This window comes from Balaenoptera borealis, assembly GCF_965194805.1.
Source record: "Balaenoptera borealis genome assembly, chromosome: 10".
NCBI classification, from domain to species: Eukaryota; Metazoa; Chordata; class Mammalia; order Artiodactyla; family Balaenopteridae; genus Balaenoptera; species Balaenoptera borealis.
The window spans coordinates 10,227,739-10,246,470 of NC_138874.1; the positions used below are offsets into that span (position 1 = coordinate 10,227,739).

Here is an 18,732-nt window from a genome sequence, read left to right on the forward strand (position 1 = left end):
CCACAACATCTCTGAGGTATGCCTGTATTGATCAGATCTCATGGTTAGAAATATCCTAAAATATGGAAAAAATGAAAATATTGATTATTTGTATTCATAAAAATTTTAAATGTTTTATGTCCAAAAAGTCATAAAATTAAGACAAGAAAAATGAGAAAAATATTTTCAACAAATATAATGGATTAATATCCTTAATATATAAAGGGCTCTTACAAATAGGTAAGAGGCAAAATACACAGATAATTTACAGAAGAAGAAATAGAAGCACCTAATAAACATAAAAATATTTAATCTCACTAATGAAGAAACGTTTCGCCCCTTGAATTAGAAAAGAATTTTTTTTAAATGCTAAGGTAGGTAGGATGAGATAGAAATGTACTTGTTAAAGGCAGACATACACATTGATACAATGTCAGTATGTACAAAGAGCCTTAGAATAATATTTAAAAAGGAAATCATCTGAAATGGGGGTAAAGTATTATGCGCAGAAGTGCCAGTATTATTTATTATAGTAGAAAAATGGAAACAACCTATACATCTAATAAGAGGAGAACAGGTAAGAAATTATAGTGTGAACAAATGATTGTACAGTTAAGTTATATTTTCTAAGACTACTAATTAAATGCGAAAATGCTTATGTTCTATGTTAGGTGAAAATAAATGGATATAAATTTGTATTTACAGTCTGATTGCAAATATTTTTTAATGGAAAAAAGCAATATATGATTGGTATTTGGTGTGATTTAATTTCTTCTTTATATTCTTCTGAATTTTCCAAATTCCTGTTTATAATTATGTATTACTTTTGTAGTCAGAAAAAAAAAAAATGCTCCTCAGAGCCTGCAGGATAGAATCTAAATTCCTTAGCATAGCACATGATGATCACCTCCTCACCATTCCCCAGTCCTAACTTTCTTAAGGTCCTACCAGATTGCTTGCATTTCCCTAATTGCCATGTCATCACTGTCTCGGGGTTGTCTTTTTTTTTTTTTTTCCCCTCGGCATCTGGGGGGGTTGTCTTTATTATTTATTTATTTTTGCCTAGGATGCTCTTGAATGCCCTCCCCACCCTCTGGTCCCTTTTATTTCAATCCTGCAGCCACTCCGTGGGGTGGGTCAGATAACTCCTCCTTTGTGCTGCCATCATTCTCTGTGATTCCTTTCTCATAGCCCTTCTCACACTTAATTGCAATCAGAGTGACCAACCCCCTTTGGTTTGCCTCTCCCTAATTCTAATTCTCTGTTAACTTGTTCACTCCACAGACTGTTTACATTATCTCTGGGTTTTACATTTTTTATTCTTTCCATTATATGGATTGCCTCTCTTACGATCTTTACCCACTTACGTTTTTCAGGTGGTAAGAGATAACAAGTAGGTGGAATGATGACTGATGATCCTATCAACAGTTGATACAGGCAGCTCCCACTGTGGTGAGAAATGAAGATGCTAAAAAGGCCTGTCAGGTGCCAGTGAAGTTTCCTTCATAGGTTAAATCGTCTTGGTAATTGGAAGGAACATTGTGATTAGTTAATATATTAGGATGGTTTTCTTTATTCCTCCCTTTAGTGCTCCTTGTAATTCTGAACAGTTGTTTAAATACTGCTATTTAATACTGCAACCTGCCCCATGTCAGTCCCACATTCCCAATTCCCGTACCCTGCTCTACTTTTCGTATTTTCTGTAGCAATTACCATCTTCCACGTGCCAGTAAAATGTATTTCTTTATTATATCTATAGTCTGTAGTCTGCCCCTGCTGCCACCATCACAGGACAAGGACCTTTGTTTTGTTCATCAGTTTATCCCAAGCACCTACAAAAATGCCTGGCACATAATAGGAGCTCCATAAGTATCTGATGAATTAATAGATCTGCCTAAATTGGGGATTATTCCTCTTTTGGGGTTAACTCGTTATAAACCTTTAATCACAAAATGAAAATTTTAGGATTTCAAGAGAAGCATTTTAATACTTTTCTTGAGGATAAAAAACAAGACACCCTTAGTGATAACCAATTATTACTTTCTTGACAATTTCTTTACTTGAAATGTAGAAAGCAGGTTAGCATAGTTTCTAAACAAAGAATAACTTCTAACAGGGAGTATGTAGACATTACGTATTCTCCTTCCTTATTGCAATATGTAAACATTCTGGGAAAAGGGCGCAGGGATCTTGGGGACGTTTGCTCAGGAGCCACAAAGATCACAGCCTACTAATTCCATGTTTCCCACAAGAATGACAAATTGTTCTTCATTGTCTTCAGGGTATTCAGGGGCCATGGAGAATACGTAGGGGCCCTGAAGACTCCCAAAACTGTTTACAAACAGTATTGTTTCTCATATTTGCATAACATACTGCCACAGCCGACAGCCGCCTCTAAGATGACCCCCAATCACCCTTGCCTCCTGGTATTCACAACCTTCTGTGGTCCCTCCCACAGTGAATCAGGGCTGGTCTGTGTTGACTGCAGAAGTGACAGTGTGTGTCTTCCAAGCATTCATCATAAAAGGCATTGCACCATCTCCGCCGGTCTCTTGGGTCTCCAACTCTTGGGGAAGCAAGTCGCCATGGTGTGGGGACTCTAAAGCAGCTCATTGGAGGGACTTTCCTAGTGGTCCAGTGGGTAGGACTCTGAGCTCCCAATGCAGGGGGCCTGGGTTCGATCCCTGGTCGGGGAAATAGATCCCACATGCATGCTGCATCTCAGAGTTTGCATGCTGCAACTAAGAAGCCCGAATGCCACAACTAAAGATCCCACATGCTGCAACTAAGACCTGCATCCTGCAGCCAAAATAAATAAATATAAATATTTTTTAAAATAATAAAGCAGCTCACTGGAGAGACCTACTTAGAGAGGAGCTTAAAGAGGCGGAAAGGCAGTACCAACTTGCCAGCCATGGAAGTGAGCCACCTAGGAAGTGGATTCTCCAGCACCAGTCAAGACTTCAGATGACTACCGCCCCAGCTGACATCTGCCTGCAACTTTATGGGAGATCCTGAACAAAAATTTAGCTCTCCAATTCCTGGCCCACAGAAATTGTGAGACATAATAAATGATTATTGTCGTTTTAAGAGTTTGGGAGTAATTTGTTAGGTAGCAATAGATAACCAATGAATATACAAATCTCTTTAAAGGGGAAAAGTTACTTCTGACCCCTTATTAATTAAATTATTTTTATTATTTTACTTGAATAGTACAAACATACAGTAGTAACTCTTTAGGCTTATAGCTTTTATACAACTTATAAGAAATTTTAAAATTAAATATAATACAGGCCATATTACAAAACAATCAAAAAGTAATTTTAATTTCTGCTGAAATTAAATTGCCACTCGAGGGGACTATGACGGTGCCTAAGACGTCTCCTCCTGGACTGTTCAGTGACTTGAACCAATTACCCTTTTTTCCTTAAGCCTGTTTGAAGTGGATTTTCTGTGGCTTTCAACCAAGACTTTCCCCAACAATCTAGTTAACTTCTGTTTCCACAATTTGGGAAAACTTAAAAAGCAAATAAACGGAACACCACAAGCCAGGCGCTCATTTTCCTCCTCTCCTCCGTCTTAACATCGGTACCTTGACCGTCTCGCCCCTTCACCCACACGGCCTCAACCAGGGCACTCGTGTGTTTGGCCGCAGGCGGGTGCGAGGGGTCAAGTCCTCGAGCCAGTGGGCAGTACTTTATCCTTAAGGAGCGCTGCAGGGGTCCTGCCCACAGGTGCTTCGGAGCCCGCGTCCCCTCGGCCCTTCCGGCTCACGTCCTGTAGCAGGTGTGCGTGCGCCTCGTTCTACTCGCAACTTTCCAGCGCTGGTTGGACACCCGGGCACGTGAAATTTTACCCTCGATTGGACCGTCGCTGTGGTACTCCACAGCTTGATCCCCTGGGCGCGGTTTTACTCATCCTGAGTTGCTAGAGGACAGGACCGGGCAAAGAGCCGGGTACACACTGCACCAGAACTAATATACTCGATGATTCACAGCTGAAGGCAACTGGGCTGCCTCGCCCCGATCTCCGGCGTCCGCAAGATCCCATCTCCCACACAAGGCTAGCATTCGGCATAAGGAAGCTCCTGCGTGATTTTAAAAAGCCTTCCCTTAGATCTCCCTTTCAATCTTGGGCAATCAGCACCTTCCATCTCAGCTGTGTTTCCCTCCCGGGTGGGGGCGGCCCCGAAGCGCGGGGTCGCCCGGCACTACCTCCCTTCGGCCGCCGGGGGGCAGTAGACGTCGAAAAAGGTTGCGCATGCTCTGTGTGGGGCCTCGCGCTCTGCCTCCGCAACCGCCGAGTGACGGAGGCGAGTGCGTGCGGTTATGGGAAGTGTGGTTTTCCAGTCACTGGATCACTGGGGCACTCCCTGCTTGATCCCAGAGCGGGACTTCAGCTCCCGGCTGGCCGACGAAAGCGGGAGGGGACGCGAGGGAAGGGGGCGGGGCGAGCGAGAGAAAAGGTGGGCGGGGCCGGGGGGAGGCCAAGGGGAGGGGGCGGGGCTCCGCCCGGCTGAGCCGCTGCCGCTGGTGGTCTGAGGAAGCCGAGGCGCGGGGCCCGAAGCCGAGAGGAACCTGGACGGCGTCGGGCGCGAGGGCGGGCGTCCCCGGAGTCGTAGCGCGGGAGTCGGCCGCCGGCACTCGGCCTCCCTACTTGCAGGTTCCCTCCGGGGACGCGGGAGAGCCCGGAGCGCGGCGGGGGTGCGAGGTGGAGCAGGCGGGGGCGGCCAATGCGAAACTGGCTGGTGCTGCTGTGCCCGTGTGTGCTCGGGGCCGCGCTGCACCTCTGGCTGCGGCTGCGCTCCCCGCCGCCCGCCCGCGCCTCGGGGGCCGGCCGGGCAGGTGAGGTCCTGGGGCCGGGCGGGGCGGGCCGGGCGGCCGCGAGCGGGGGGGAGGTCGGCTCCGAGCCTCCCGGCGGCTTCCTTCGCGGAGCTCCGCCGGGAGTCCCGGGCGGGGGGAGGCCCGACACGACGGTCCGCCGATGAAACAAACGGCCCTTTTCATCCTCGAGGCGTTAATATCAGGCAAACTTGAGGGCGCTTTTCTCGTTTCGCGTCTCGGCCGCTTCTCACCTCCCCGCGTTTCTTAATGGCCACAAAGCCGGTGCCCGCGACTGCAAGCCCTCCGGCTGTCCCCAGGCCTGGCCCGAGTCTCCCGGCGCCTGCCCGCCTGCCCAGGGAGCAAAGCCCCGCGTGTCCTTCAGCCGCAAGCGGCAGCTGCTCACGCCCGGGGTCGGACTACCAGGTTGCTTTCTTCCTCCCCAGGTGTTGGTCTTATTCGGTCAAGACTTTTGAGGTCTTCGGGCCGTGGATCACGTTTGTGCGTGTTTTAAAAGGTGGCTGGGTTTTGCTTTTAAGGAATAACTTTGCTTTGAGAGTATACTGTACTTTGTGTTCCTTGAAAACTGTGATGTAAGTCGGTTGAACAGATCGAGGCATGGCTGCGAGTGGAGTTGTTCCTGGGAACTTGGTTTGCAAAAGCCTGCGAGTGAAATATACACGAAAATATCAAGTTCTTTAATGGTCTTCCCCATTTGCTCTAAAAGTTATTCTCTCGTGAGAAAGAAACCTTTGTTCATGTTCACATCACAGCCTGAGAAATAGAATGCTGTGCCCACAGCCCAGGGGGTTTTCTGTTGTTGTTAATGAATTCCACCGCTCTTAAGACGTCTTCAGGTTTCCCTTTTTTTCTTGTCTTCTTTTTTAAGGGCTTGCCCTAGGACGTGTAATGAAGCCTAGAAGGCTGTTTTAAAGATGAGGTAATAGTCGTTTTTGGTTTTTAACTACGTTGGGAGTTTTTTTCTTACCACTTCTCCCCAAGACAGTTGTTTTCTTATGCAATACTTTTAAGAATTAGAGTTGAATATTTGCAATTCTGAGATGGCTCTCTGCCTTAACTTAGAAGTAGAAAGTACAGAAACTAATTTGGCAATCCTCAAAGAAACCTCACTGTTATAATTGGAGTTCTTTATTCTGGTAACCGTCTCTTAAAATCCTTTTCTATTAGAGAAGCCACAAGTTCTTTGAAAAGGCTGTTTGTGTGACCTGAATGGAATTAAGATACTATTTAAATGATTTAATGAAAGTGCAGTGTTACAGGGCATTTAACTTAACAGGTTAGGATTTTTTTTGTTTGTTTTGTTTTTTAGAGTCTTGTAAATGGAGCTGAGGAAAGTGCTATAGATATATAGTGCTCTGTAACACCTGTTGGGTTTTGCATTTTACAAGTTTCTTTTCTGTCTGATGAGTGAGCTCTACTGGAATTTACTTGTAGAGCATACTTAGGATATTTATGATCTAAATATCTTTTAGGGTCCATAAACAAGCGAAAACCGTACGTTCAAGCGGAAAACTTAGTAGGCCTCCCTGACAATTTCTTAGTTTTTTTAAATTTATTTTTTATGTTTTTATACAATTTTAAAAGGTTACTTTGCATTTACAGTTATTACAAAATATTGGCTCTGTTCCCTGTGTTGTACAACACATCCTTGAGCCTATCTTACACCCAGTAGTTTGTCCCTCTCACTCCTCCACCCCTATATTGCCCCTCCGCCCTCCACTGGTAACCACTAATTTGTTCTTTACATCTGTGAGCCTGCTGCTTTTTTGTTATATTCGCTGGTTTGTTATATCTTTTAGATTCCACGTGTAAGTGATATCATACAGGATTTGTCCTTCTCTGACTTATTTCACTTACCATAATGCCCTCCAAATCCATCCATGTTGCTGCAAATGGCAAAACTTCTTTCTTTTTTAAGGCTGAGTAGTATTTCATCGTGTGTATATATATCACATCTTCTTTATCCATTCATCTGTTGATGGACACTTAGGTTGTTTCCATATCTTGGTAATTGTAAATAATGCTGCTGTGAACATTAGGGTGCATGTATCTTTTGGAATTAGTGTTTTTGGTTTTTTTTTAGGTTATATAACTGGGAGTGGAATTGCTGGGCCATATGGTAGTTTTTTGAGGAATCTCCGTACTGTTTTCCACAGTGGCTGCACCAGTTTACATTCTTACCAACAGCGTACAAGGGTTCCCTTTTCTCCACATCCTCCCCAGTATTTGTGTTCTTTTTGATCATGGCCATTCTGACAGGTGTGAGGTGATGTCTCATTGTGGTTTTGATTTGCATTTCCCTGATGACTAGGGATGTTGAGCATCTTTTCATGTGCCTGTTGGTCATCTGCATTTCCTCTTTGGAAAAGTGTCTGTTCATTTCTTCTGCCCATTTTTTAATCGGGTTGTTTGTTTTTTTGATGTTGAGTTGTATGAGCTGTTTATATATGTTGGATGTTAATCACTCATCAGTCATATCATTTGCAAATATTATCTCCCATTTGGCAGGTTGTCTTCCTGTTTCTATCGGTGGTTTCCTTTGCTGTGCAAAAACTTTTAAGTTTAATTAGGTCCCATTTGTTTAATTCTGCTTTTATTTCCTTTATCTTAGGAGATGGATCCAAAAGCGTATTGCTGCGATTTATGTCAAAGAGTGTTCTGCCAATTTTTTCCTCAAGGAGTTGTATAGTATCCAGTCTTACATTTACATCTTTAATCCATTTTGAGTTTATTTTTGTATATGGTGTTAGAGAATGTTCTAATTTTATTTTTTTACATGTAGCAGTGCAGTTTTCCCAGCAGCACTTATTGAAGAGACTGTCTTTTCCCCATTGTCTATTCTTGCTTCCTTTGTCATAGATTAATGGACCATAAGTGTGTGGGTTTATTTCTGGGCTCTCTGTTCTGTTCCATTGACGTATGTGTCTGTTTTTGTGCCAGTACCATACCATTTCGATTACTGTAGCTTTGTAGTATAGTCTGAAGTCAGGGGGCCTGATTCCTCTAGCTCTGTTCTTCTTTCTCAAGATTGTTTTGTCTATTTGGGGTCTTTTGTGTTTCCATACACATTTTAAAATTATTTGTTCTAGTTCTGGAAGCTTTGTGGCTTCATGTCCAACCCTTTTGCCCTTTGCCTGTGTGCCTGGAGCCAGTCCCACCATGCTCACATTTTCTCCTGTAGTGCTCACAGCTCCCAGCCCCAGTGACATTCCCTTTCCCTGAGTCTGCACGGGGTCTCTTTTGTGCTTCCTTCCCCTCAGGTAGCCAGTCTTCCCCTGGGCCACTCCTGGACGTGAGGGGGTTACCTCTTCCCAGTGTTTTTTATTCCTGTGGGGCTCACCTAAAAGTATTAAAAGTAACTTTGTAAAAAAAATGTTTCTTCTTTTTGAGATAAGTTTTTCCCCCTCCGTTAGTGTTTCAGTGATACCGTATCTGCTGTCCTGTGAGACCAGGCTAGATTAAGGAAACTAGGAAGTAGACCTTGGAAAGGGCAGGGCTGTCGGTGAGGAGATCAGTACTAGTTGTGTAAATTAACTTTGACTTTAGATGGATATTGTGCATCTAGTCAAATAATAAATTAAATAGAGTATTTAATCTAAGTGAAACCTTGCAGAGTCCTAACTTTCGTTTTGCACTTTTGGTACTTTCAAAACTAAAAACAGTAGAAGCATCTTGATTGCTAAAATTTCCTACAAATTCTTTTCTCATTGTGTTGTCACCAGTTCAAACCAAAAAATTGGAGCATTTTTACATTTTAGCCCTTATCCCTTAAGCCTAGAGTGAGAGAGAAAACCCAAGACTTTGTTAAGTATTCTTCCCTTGAATTTACATTTTAAATTTTGTTTTTGTTCTCTTTTCTCTCCTGCCTCTTTGTCTGTCTTCAGTCTCATTAAGTCGTGGCAGTATTTTTCGAAAGGGAGATTTACCTCCCCTGAATGTTAAAAAAGGCCCTCTGACTTGCAGTTGATTCTACAAATATTTGAGAGCCTCCTCTGTGCCAACTCCTGTTGTAGGTGTGGGATTACAGCAGTAATCAAGATAAAGTCCCTGCCCTCATGCAGTTTACAGTTCAAAAGGGAAGGCAGAACATAAGAAAATAATTATTAAATATCATAGGGGAGAGTGATAAGTGTGGTGACGAAAATAAAGCAGTGTAAGAGGATAGAGAATGATGTGCTGCTGTTTTAAATAGAGAGGTAAGGGGCTTCCCTGGTGGCACAGTGGTTAAGAATCCACCTGCCAGTCCAGGGCACACAGGTTTGAGCCCTGGTCCGGGAAGATCCCACGTGCCGCGGAGCAACTAAGCCCGTGCGCCACAACTACTGAGCCTGCGCTCTAGAGCCCGCGAGCCACAGCTACTGAGCCCACACACCTAGAGCCCAAGCTCCGCAACAAGAGAAGCCACCGCAACGAGAAGCCTGTGCACGGCAACGAAAGAGTAGCCCCCGCTCGCTGCAGCTGGAGAAAGCCCGCGCGCAGCAACAAAGACCCAACGGAGCCAAAAATAAATAAATTTATAAATAAATTAGTAGAGAGGTCAGGGGAGGCCGCTCTAAAGAGGTCATAGTTGGGCAGGAACCTGAATGCATGAATGAAGTGTGTCAGTTGTGTTAGTACGTGGTACTACTCTAATGTAGTAGCTCACCTTGCACAGGTGAAACCCAGTCAGGGAGAACAGCTGCTGAAGAGCCAGCAGATCTCCTGTTGTGAAATCCAGCACAGCTAGGGGGTGAGGAGAGGAAAATGGAGGTGGAGACAGCCATTTGGGCTAGGGAATAAAGATACAGGATATCTCAATGATAACGTATTGATTTGGGGTTATGCCTTAGCAGGAATTATTTAATAGTTAATTTAGAAAAATGATGTACCAAAAGAGGCTTCTCTTTCTAGGATATTTTGAAAGAAGGAAACCAAAGAGAAAGGAAAGAAACGGATCCATTCAACAAATGCTTAGAGCAGTAGGTATTTAGTCCCTGCTGTCAAGGTGCTCGCAGTTTGTTAAATGGAAACCGACATGGGGCAAGCAGAAGGTCAAAGACAAATTGAGCTTGCTTTGCAGTTTCGCCTAGGGCTGCCTCGTCCTAAATGATCGCTATATGCTAATCTGGTCTCTGTGCTTCAGTTTCCTTATTTATAAAATGATGACCTCACGGGGTTATTGTGAAGATTCAGTTAATAAAACACCCAGAACAGTGCCTGATTCCTCGTGAGCACTCTGAATTTTAGAGAGGAATGGTAGTGTGGAGGTGGCTGATGTCCTTGCTGGTGAGGTGTTTGGGGAGGTACCTGAAATTGGTGAGAGCACGCTGGTAGTGTGTATAGTGATTGTCCTTATCAGTAGATATGTGGTGAACTTGCATGTTTTCTTCATTTCCAAGATTCCTGCCTGTTTGTGGTTGGTGTCATGTGAGACATGCACATGAGAGTGGAAATTTTAGTCTAATTTTTAAGAATCTTTGGGCTTATTTTGAGCAGTCAGTTTTGGAGTCTTTAATAAACTTCTGGATGTCCACTTTCAGTGCAGAGTCTAGCAGGTTGCCAGACTCTCAGGATATACCACGTATTAAAGAAGAGAAATGGTCATTGCCTTCAGGGAGCTTGTGTGGGGTTTTAATTATTCTTGACAGTATGAAGATTTGTTTATTGCTATGTATTTGCCATCTAAAGCAGTGAACATAGGAGGTGCTCAGTCTTGAAGGAATGAATCAAGAGGAGAAAACTGGGAAAGTATGAATGAATTTGTCACCAATAGATCGTTCACATTCCATGATTTACATTTTTTTCTTATAAAAGTAAAATTTTTTATAGAAAAGCTTTGAAATTTTTTTTTAAAAAGGAAAGAAACATGATCTATACTGGGCAATTTTTGAATGTATCAATACATGTAAAACATGGTTGGGGGAATTATTTAGTATTAAAAATTTTTTTTTGATATATAATGTACATTCAGAAAAGTGCACGTAAATGTGAACTTGATGTAGTTTCACAAACTGAATCACCCAGCTAATCAGCACCCAAATTAAAAACAGAAAAAATACCAACACCTTAGAAGCTTCCATTATGCTCCCTTCTTATCGCTGCCAGGAGTGGTACGCATGATCCTGATCTTTAGTGGCAGACATTTGCCTGCTTTGTACTTTATGTAAATAGAACCATATAGTATGTACATAGTTCTTACAGCCTGCTTATCTTACTTAATAAGATGTAGAACAGCATTTAATGAAATGTTTAAAACAATTTTAATGGCTGTATAGTATTCTAGCATATAGATACACCATAATTTATGTAACTGATGCCTTATTTGTGCATTCATGTATTTTGCAGTTTTTCACTGTTAAGAAATGACACTGTGATGAATAGAGATCTTTTAGTGCATCACTGATTATTTCCTTAGCCTATAAAAAAGTATTCTTAGCCAAGGACAAAAGTTATACAATTCTGAGGTATTTGATGTATATTGGCAAAATTTCCTGCAGAATACTATACCAACTTACATTGCTATTAGCAGCATAGGAGAGTAGCCATTTCCTTGAAATAACTACCTCTATCAAAACATCAGTCATTTGGGTATTATCATTTAAGAAAATATTTGTCAGTTTGAATGTAGGAGAAAACTGGTGTCTTATTATTGCTGTAATTCAAACTTGACTCTTAGTGAAGTTGAACCATTTTTTAATAGGTTTGTTGGCTATTTGCATTTCTTTTTCTGCGAATTGTCTTTATTCTTTGTCTCATGTTCACTTCTTAGTTTTTTTGTTGTTTTTGTTGCCTGTTTTCAGACACCAGAATCAAACTAGGTACCCTGTACTTGCAACATTGAGCAGAGGATGAGGAAAGTGTAGGGGGGGAACTGGAAAGCTGGGCAGCATTCTTACACAGCATCCACTTTGAGGAGTTTTTGTTTGTTTGTTGGTTGGTTTGTTTAATCTTGGCTGTGCCACGTGGCTTGCGGGATCACGGTTCCCCAACCAGGGATCGAACCTGGGCCACAGCAGTGAAAGTGGCGAATCCTAACCACTAGACCACCAGGGAACTCCCCACTTTGAGTTTTATACTGTGTGACACACTACTCACAGGTCTGTTGGACTGATTTACATTGATGGTACGTGGCAGAAGAAACCAATATTTTTTTAAATTGAGATATAATTGACAAATTACATTAGTTTCAGGTGTGCAGCGTAATGATTTGATACACGTATGTATTCTCTAATGATCACCGCAGTATGTATAGTTAACATCTGTCACCACACACAGTTACAAATTTTTTTTTCCTGTGATGAGAACTTTTAAGACCCACTCTCTTTAGCAACATTTAAATACAATACAGTTGTTTGGTTTTTTTTTTTGGCGGGGGGGTCATGCCGTGCAGCTTGCGGGATCTCAGTTCCCCAAACAGGGATTGAACTCGGGCCACGGCAGTGAAAGCCCAGAATCCTAACCACTGGACCGCCAGGGAATTCCCTGCAATACCATATTGTTAACTATTTGTCACCATGCTGTACATTACATCCCCATGACTTGTTTATTTTATAACTGGAAGTTTGTACCTTTTGACCCCTTTTACCCATTATGCCTACCCTCTAGACCCAGCCTCTGGCAAACACCACTGTGTTCTCTGTATTTATGAGTTTGGTGTTTTGTTTTAGATTCTACATATGAATGCGTTCATATGGTATCAGCCTGTCTTTGTGTGACTTATTTCGCTTAGCGTAATGCCCTCAGGGTCTGTCCATGTGGTTGCAAATGGCAAGATTTCCTTCTTTTTTATGGCTGAATAATATTCCATTGTGTATAAAGAACACATTTTCTTTATTCATTCATCCATCAGTGGACACTTAGGTTACTGCCATGTCTTGGCTGTTGTAAATAGTGCTGCAGCAAACACCCCCATGTTCACTATCATGCATATCATCCCCATTCATATGTCTTTTCTAGTGAATGTTTTCATTTCCTTCAGGTAAATACCCAGAAGTGGTTTTGCTGGATCATATGGTAGTTCTATCTTTAATTTTTTGAGGAACCTCCATACTGTTTTTCATTTTTTAGTGGCTGCATCTATTTACTTTCACACCAACAGTGCATGAGGGTTGCCTTTTCTCCACCTTCTTGCCAACACTTGTTATTTCTTATCTTTTTCATAATAGGCATTCTAAGAGGTGTGGTGATGCTTCATAGTGGTTTTGATTTGCATTTCCCTGATGATTAGTGATTTTGAGCACCTTTTCATGTACCTGATGGCAGTCTGCATGTCTTCTTTGGAAAAATGTCTATTCAGATCCTCTGCCCAATTTTAAATGGGATTCTTTGTTTTTTGGTATTGGGTTGTATGAGTTCTTTATATATCTTGGATATTAATCAGATATATGATTTGTAAATATCTTCTCCTATTTGGTATGTTGCCTTTTCATTTTGTTGATGGTTTCCTTTGCTGTGCAGAAGCTTTTTAGTTTGATGTAGTCTCACTTACTTATTTTTGCTTTTGTTGCCTTTGCTTTCAGTGTCAAATCTAAAAAAATTATTGCCAAGACCAATGTCAAGGAACTTACTGCCTATGTTTTCTTATAGGAGTTTTATGGTGTCAGGTCTTACATTCAAGTTTTTAATCCATTTTCAGTTGATTTTTGTATATGGCGTAAGTTAGTGGTTCAGTTTCATGCTTTTGCACGTGGCTGTCCAGTTTTCCCAACGTCATTTATTTAAGAGATTGTCCTTTCACCGCTGTACATTCTTGGCTCCTTTGTTGTAAATGGATTGATATACGCGTGGGTTTATTTCTGGGCTCTCTCTTCTGTTTCGTTGATCTGTTTGTCTGTTTTAATGCCAGTACTGTAGCTTCATAATATGGTTTGAAACCAGGAAGCATGGTGTTTCCAGCTTTGTTCTTCTTTCTCTAGATTGCTTTGGCTTTTCGAGGTCTTTGTGGTTCCATACAAATTTTAGGATTTTTTTTTTCTATTTCTGAAAAATGCCATTGGAATTTTGATAGAGATTGCACTGTATCTGTAGATTGCTTTAGCTAGTATGGACATTTTAACAATATTAATTCTTCTGATCAGCAAGCATGGAATATCTTTTGTTTCTGTATTCTTCAATTTATTTCATCAATGTCTTATACTTTTCAGTGTACAGGTCTTTTACCTCCTTGGTTAAATTTATTCCTAGGTATTTATTCTTTTTGATGTGATTGAAATTGGGAGTTTTATTAATTTCTCTTTCTGATTGTTTATTACTGTGTAGAAATACAGCTGATTTTTGTATATTGATTATGGATCCTGTAACTTTACTGAATTTGTTTATCAGTTCTAACAGTTTTTTGGTCAAGCCTTTAAAAACCTATTTTTCAGTATTTCTGGAGGTAGAAGTTCTCTAAAAGACCAGAATCTGCCATGTACTTCTCTTCTGCAAGAAAAAGAGAAGTGCATGTAAAAAGTAACACAGTTCAGTAGAAGCAGCTAAGATGTGGATGAGAAGCAGAGAGGATTGGCAGTGGCAGAGAGAGGTGGAATAAGATTAAAGTACTTTTCAGCGATAATCCATGAGGTTTTCGCATACCACATGGTTATCTTCGTGTCTATTTATGTATTTATTTTTAGAAAAATCTCATGGAGAAGTCTGGGAGAAACTATTAGGATAGCCTTGTAGGTCCAGGTGAAAGGTAAGAATTTGAACTGAAGCTGCGACTAGAATTAATGATAAAGAGAGAAATTTGAGAAAAATTTTAAGAAGATTTTGTCATCAAGAAAAGGTTAAATGATGTTTCATGTAATCCATCTCTAAAAGATTTATTTTGATTACCCGTCAAAAATAAGGTAGTGATGTTTGGCATTTAAAGGGATGTTTCAGTTATTTTGAAATTCTACTTTTGTGCAGCAACCTTGTTTTCTCATGAAGTCAGATAAATGAGGCATTTGGGATGCATATAATTTTTGCTCTTCTAATCTTTTAAAGCTTTTTAATCTTTTGAGAAGACATTTTGAAACAGATGAAATAGAGTATCTAAAGACTGTTTACGGTATCAGCTTTCTCTGATTAGGAAACTGAGGCACGAGGATTTAAGTAACTTCTTACTGATACTGTGCAGCATGTTGGCTGTAGAATCAATGTCAGATATGTCTGGTTACTGCATTTTCCTCACTCCTGTCTATAAAGTGTACTTACCACTAATATTTCTCTGTGAAAAAGTAGGGGGAGGGACTAGGTTGTCGTTGCCAATTTTACATAAGCATTTAAATTATTCTCCCTTGAAGAAATATCAACATGTCTGTTGTCTTTTGAATACCTAGATTCTATGGCATATAAAAACATTTCATTTAATACAGTAAAGCTCTCTGGCCTGCAGTAATTTATTTTTGGAAACATTGTGGGATCAGTTTCCACTGCAGAAGAAAGAGATGAAATGGGATCCCTAATGAGAGCTATATATTAGCTTGTAGCTCTCAAGCTTTGAAACTGGTGATGAAAAACAGGGACAAAGTATCTTTCCCTCTGTCTTTCTCTAAGGACAGTTTTTTGGGGTGGGGGTGGTGTGCGTCTTGTGGGATCTCGGTTCCCTGACCAGGGATTGAACTGGGGCCACAGCAGTGAAAGCCTGGAATTCTAACCACTGGGCCACCAGGGAGCTCCCTCTAAGGACATATTTTTAAAATGTAATGCTGTGCATTAAATATGATAGTAAAAAATGACTTGTCCCTTGATTTTTTTTTTTTTTTTTAACTAAAAACGTTTCCCTTCCTTCATCCTTTGCACTATTCAAGTGATAAATATTTGCTGGCTGTAGAATTTATTGGCATGAATAAGAGTTCTGATTCTTTCCAGCATGGTAGTCCTTCAACTTCATCTCCCAAACTTAATAACTAATATTCATGTAGGACTTCACCTTTGACAGCACATTTGTTGTTGTTGTTAGTTGCCATTGAATGCCCACTCTTTGCCTGCTACCAAACCAGAACCTTTATACACATTATATGATTTAATTTTTACAACAACTCGGAGAAGTATTATTACACCCATTTCTACTTGAGGAAACTGAGGCTCAAGGAGTTAAATAACTTTTATAACTAAAATAAAAAGCCAGCATTTTATAATTGGCTCTTACTGCCTACTGTTGTATGGTTTATGCCACATTGACCTTCCAAACTGATTCTTATCAGAAACATCTTACTTGTTTTGAAGAATTTACATATATACTTGGGTGAGCACGAATACATACATAGGTGTGGAAGCAAAAAGACTCTGCACCAAAATGTTAGTAGTGGTTATCTCTGGATGGTGAGTTTTATGAGTGCTTTAGGTTTTTTATTCTTTGTATTTATTTGTATTTTCTGCAAATATGAACATATATTTATATTATCTTGTAATAAACATTTTTATGTTACATATTGAACTTAACAGTAATTGAGAAATGACATTTCTAATTTACTATTGCTTATTTCTAGATCAGTTGGCCTTACTTCCCCAGTGGAAATCTAGTCATTATGATGTGGTAGTTGGTGTGCTGTCAGCCCGCAATAACCATGAACTTCGCAATGTGATAAGAAGCACCTGGCTGAAGCATTTAGTACAACGCCCAGCATTAAGTCAACGGTACGTTTCTTTTTTTTGTTTTTGTTTTTTTTTTGGCTGCATTGGGTCTTCATTGCTGCACGTGGGCTTTCTCCAGTTGTGGCGAGCAGGGGCTACTCTTCGTTGCAGTGCGCAGGCTTCTCATTGCAGTGGCTTCTCTTGTTGCGGAGCATGGGCTCCAGGTGTGCGGGCTTCAGTAGTTGCAGCGTATGGGCTCAGTAGTTGTGACACGCAGGCTCAGTAGTTGTGGCGCACGGGCTTAGTTGCTCCGCGGCGTGTGGGATCTTCCCGGACCAGGGCTCGAATCCGTGTCCCCTGCATTGGCAGGCAGATTCTTAACCAGTGCGCCACCAGGGAAGCCCCAACGGTAGGTTTCTTGGGTTCACATCTTGCATGACGTATTGAATAAGTGTTCTGAAAAATCTCTTCTTGGAGAGTCAGAGATGTTAATTCAGATATGTGACTTCTTTTCCTCAGAGAAATGACTATTTCGTTTTGCTTTTCCTCCACGTAGTTGAGCCCAAAAAGTAAATTTAACAAAGATTTTAAGCCAAAAGAGATATACTTAATTTTTTTCAGTTCTGTATCATTTGGTTGTGTGTGATCTGCAGTTTGTACAGTTTGCCATACTCTTTTTCCCGACCACCCTTCCAGGCCTGAGCTTCGGTAGCACGTCACATGTTGACATTAGATGGCTCGGTTGTTGGTTAGGAACCCAAGGCCTTAGTCTTCTCAGGGAAAGCAGCCTCTGAAGATTATATAGTGAAGGGCTAGTGGAAGCGAAGCATGGAAGTTTGGACTTCTAGTTATGTGACGATTCTTCTCTGCTTATGCAAAGTCACTGATAAGCAGAGAAGGCCCTCAGGATTGCATTCAGCTGGCACGCTTGTGACTGAGTAGCTATACGAGGGAATCACAATTGTGAATTTTCTTGTCACCAGTAGTGAACATTTATAGATTTCCTATCTTACTCATAGCAGCTTTCATTCCTTTTCAAGACAGGTTTCTCTAGTTCAGGATTGCAATGATAATAGAACCTATTACCCAGCAAGTGAAAAAAAGGCCTCGGAGTCATCACGGCCATCAGAACCACCTTGAAAACCTGCACTTCCTCTAGCCTTTCCCATCTCAGAAAATAATGACCCATCTCTTGCAGTTGCTCAGATGAAAACTTTGGTGTCTGAGTTGTGAGTGGAGGAGTGAGTCCCCCTTGTGGGGTCTGTAAGGGTCGCTCCAGCACGGCAATGGGAATTACACTGGGAGAGGCATCGGAAGTGAAAGGATCTGTCATACTCACAGGTCCTAGAGATGGAGGCCCGACACACCACACGGGGGGCCAAATGGGAAGAGCGTCCAAGGAACGGGCTCACCGAAGCAGGCGGGGAGCCAAGAGAGAGTGACGACCCGTGGGCAGGTGTCTTTACTTGGGGTCAGGGTGGAGTGTACAAGCAAAAGGCATGAGGGATTTCATTGTTGGGTTTGAATGTCACGAGGTCACTGTCAGGGGAGGGCAAGAAGGGGAACTTGTGGCAGGGACCAGCCTCGTCACCCGAGTGGACCTGGTCATCTGGGCGGGATGCTCCAGCCTGTTTGTGGGGATATTGAGGCGTCAGGAAAATATGAGGTTTTTACAGTTCACAGTACAGTGTTATCTTGATCCTTCTTTGTCTCATATGCCACATCGGATCCATTAGCATATCTTCTCGGCACTACCTTACATTGTATCCAGAATCCAACTTCTCAACACCTTTACCACAACTATCAGAACCACCGTCCTGGTCTAGACCACCATTACCCCTCACCTAGACTATTGCAGAAGCCTCCGTATCTGAATTTCATGCTTCCACCTTTGATCCCCTGTGTTTTATTTTCCATACAGTAGCCAGAGTGATCCTTTTAAAATTAGTCAAATTATGTCAATTTTCTGTTCATACTCCTCCACTGACTTCTCTTCTTGCTCAGAGTGAAATCCCAGGTCTTTACTGTGGTCTTTGACCTTATCTACATCTACTTCCCTGCCCTGGCCACCTCACTGGGCTTCAGTACCCTAAATGTGCTCCTGCCTCAGGGCCTTTGCACTTGCTGTTTCCCCTGCCTGTACCATTCCTCCACTGCATGTCCTCATGGCTCACTTCCTCACTTTCTTCAGGTCTCTGTTTAGATATCATAGCACTATTCCAACTCTGTCTTCCCTTACTTGACTTTATTTTTCTTTGTAATACATATCACCAACTAGCATGTTTATTATATTTAGTTGTATATTTATAAATTGTTTGTCTTTCCCCACTTGACTATGTTTTTATGATCATAGGGGCTTCAGCTTTTTTCATTGATGTATTTCCAGCACCTT

At 41.7% G+C, this 18,732-nt stretch overlaps 1 protein-coding gene across 4 annotated transcripts in view; it reads left to right on the plus strand.

Annotated features, from left to right (window-relative positions):
- The first annotated feature begins 4,457 nt into the window (after window positions 1-4,457).
- Window positions 4,458-18,732, plus strand: part of B3GALNT2 (beta-1,3-N-acetylgalactosaminyltransferase 2) — a 51,985-nt gene continuing 37,710 nt past the window's right edge. Inside the window, exons 1-2 of one of the 4 annotated variants that reach the window (XM_082407668.1) lie at window positions 4,458-4,823; window positions 16,256-16,403. In XM_082407668.1, coding sequence (XP_082263794.1) covers window positions 4,712-4,823; window positions 16,256-16,403 — 260 coding nt within the window. In that variant the 5' untranslated portion in view covers window positions 4,458-4,711. The remainder of the gene's footprint in view (window positions 4,824-16,255; window positions 16,404-18,732) is intronic. The other 3 variants (XM_082407667.1, XM_082407666.1, XM_082407665.1) reach the window with 3 other exon arrangements.